Below are 1,851 nucleotides of genomic sequence, written 5' to 3' on the forward strand. Positions count from 1 at the left end.
GGGGCGGTACCAGGATCAGCGGAAGTACAGGTCCCGCTACTTGTCAGCGGGATAAGGACCACGAAGAGCTCTTGAAAGTGGGATGTCCAAAATGAGACCCTCTCGCAGTGGGTTCGGTCCCGAGAGACAGCTGGTGAAGGCGGTGACCGCGAGAGGACGTCCTGCACCAAGAGCCAGAGCTCCCACGACCCGGCGGCCCTCCCGCCCCTCTGGTCGGCCACCCGCTCTGCATGTGCCACCGCCAGCGATGTAAGGCCCGGCGGGGTGCGGGAAGAGGGCGGGCGCAGACAGGCACGGGACGAGGGAAGAGGAGACAGGACCTACAGTTTATATTCTATAAGCTTCCACAGTATTTGAATTTCCTTACCGTGAACACATATTCGTGTGTATATGTTATACAGTGCATCCCTAATTCATACATTTAAGTAATTCAAATATTTAAATTAGATTTGGATCAATATTGATGTATATCAAGACATCTCACATAAAGTTAAAAAGCATAAAATAAAAATATAGTTTTGTAGTAAAGAGTATTTTATAAATACTTGTGCTTAGCAAACTCTGGAGGGGTAGACACCAAAATTTTAACCACAGTTAATTTTGCATGGCGGAACAGATGGCGTTTATTAGCTTTCTTTTTTTTACATTTCTTTTCCATACTTAAAGAGCTGTTCCTGTAATGAGGCGTCTTTAATTCAAAAATATAAAGCCATTTAAAAAGTTAGATGCTCTAAGTGTTATTAAAGCCGAGTCCTATATCAAAGGTGTTTACAGTGGTTTTCGTCAGAGGTCACCTTCAGCGACAACAAAATGGAGGTTGTCATCATAGCATCAGATATTTTAACACACTTCTGAAAATCGGAAGCTACCTGTCCAGTACAAACCCGGAAATGGAGGACGGGGTGGGACTGGGGCGTCTTCTGTTGTCCTCAGCACTGAAGGCATGACTTTCTGGATGGGAAGAACCCCTCACTAACTCGACACTTTACGATGGCATGGGCCATGTGTCCTGTTCCCCCACTATGTTCCCCAAACACAGCAGTGCTGAATAAGTATTAACTGAATAAACAGAAAAAACACGACCTATCAGCCTGGGGTCCCCTCTTAGAAATGGAAAAGGCACAGGCAAACACGCGTCTAGGCAAACTTCAACTCCAAGGCCCGGAAACTGCATTTAACAAGGAGAACAAACTCACAGGGTGCTTGGCCGAGAGCCTTCCGGTCACAGCTCCAGTCTGGTTCCACGTGGAGGAAATGGTGCCCTTTATTAGTCAGAAAGAACCAGTTTAAGCTCTGACAACGCTGGGCTGGAACCACAGCCTCTTTCCCCCGCTCCCGCCCCACACACTTGCTGCTCCCCTCCAGGGGCCCTACACCCCAAGCCGAGGTGCCCCGGGTGTCACGGAACTGACGTGTGATCAGGGTGGGCAGAGGAGCAACCCCCTAACTGCGGCAGGATGTGTGGTGTTCCGTGCATGGAGAGGGGTGCGCTGGGGCAGGCCGTGCACCCCTGACCGGGGCTGGGGGCCTCGCACTTCACTCAGCCCCTCTGAGGGCTCCTCATGCACGAACTGAGCGAGGTCCCCCTTAAGGGACCGCAGAGAGAAGATGCAGGGATGGACGAGCAAGCCCGGGGCCGGCAGCAGGGCCTCCACAGAAACGCCAGGCCCCAGGGCATGGTGGCTCCTCTACCAAGAGGCCCGCATGGTACCAGAACCACGGTTCGTAGTTTCGAGAATATTAGATTATCTCCTCATTAGCTAAAACGTAAAGAAGCTCTATGTCTATCTGAACTCGTGTGTAAACCGTATTTCTAATATTTTTAGCTTCAGTTACCTTTTTCATGCAAGC

At 50.2% G+C, this 1,851-nt stretch overlaps 1 protein-coding gene across 1 annotated transcript in view; it reads right to left on the bottom strand.

Annotated features, from left to right (window-relative positions):
- POLN (DNA polymerase nu) overlaps positions 1-1,851 on the bottom strand; it is a 93,364-nt gene that overhangs the window by 48,892 nt on the left and 42,621 nt on the right. The window contains exon 14 of the mRNA XM_023520235.1: positions 1,197-1,262. Coding sequence (XP_023376003.1) covers positions 1,197-1,262 — 66 coding nt within the window. The remainder of the gene's footprint in view (positions 1-1,196; positions 1,263-1,851) is intronic.

This window comes from Pteropus vampyrus, unplaced genomic scaffold (genome assembly GCF_000151845.1).
Source record: "Pteropus vampyrus isolate Shadow unplaced genomic scaffold, Pvam_2.0 Scaffold253, whole genome shotgun sequence".
In the NCBI taxonomy this organism is placed as follows: domain Eukaryota; kingdom Metazoa; phylum Chordata; class Mammalia; order Chiroptera; family Pteropodidae; genus Pteropus; species Pteropus vampyrus.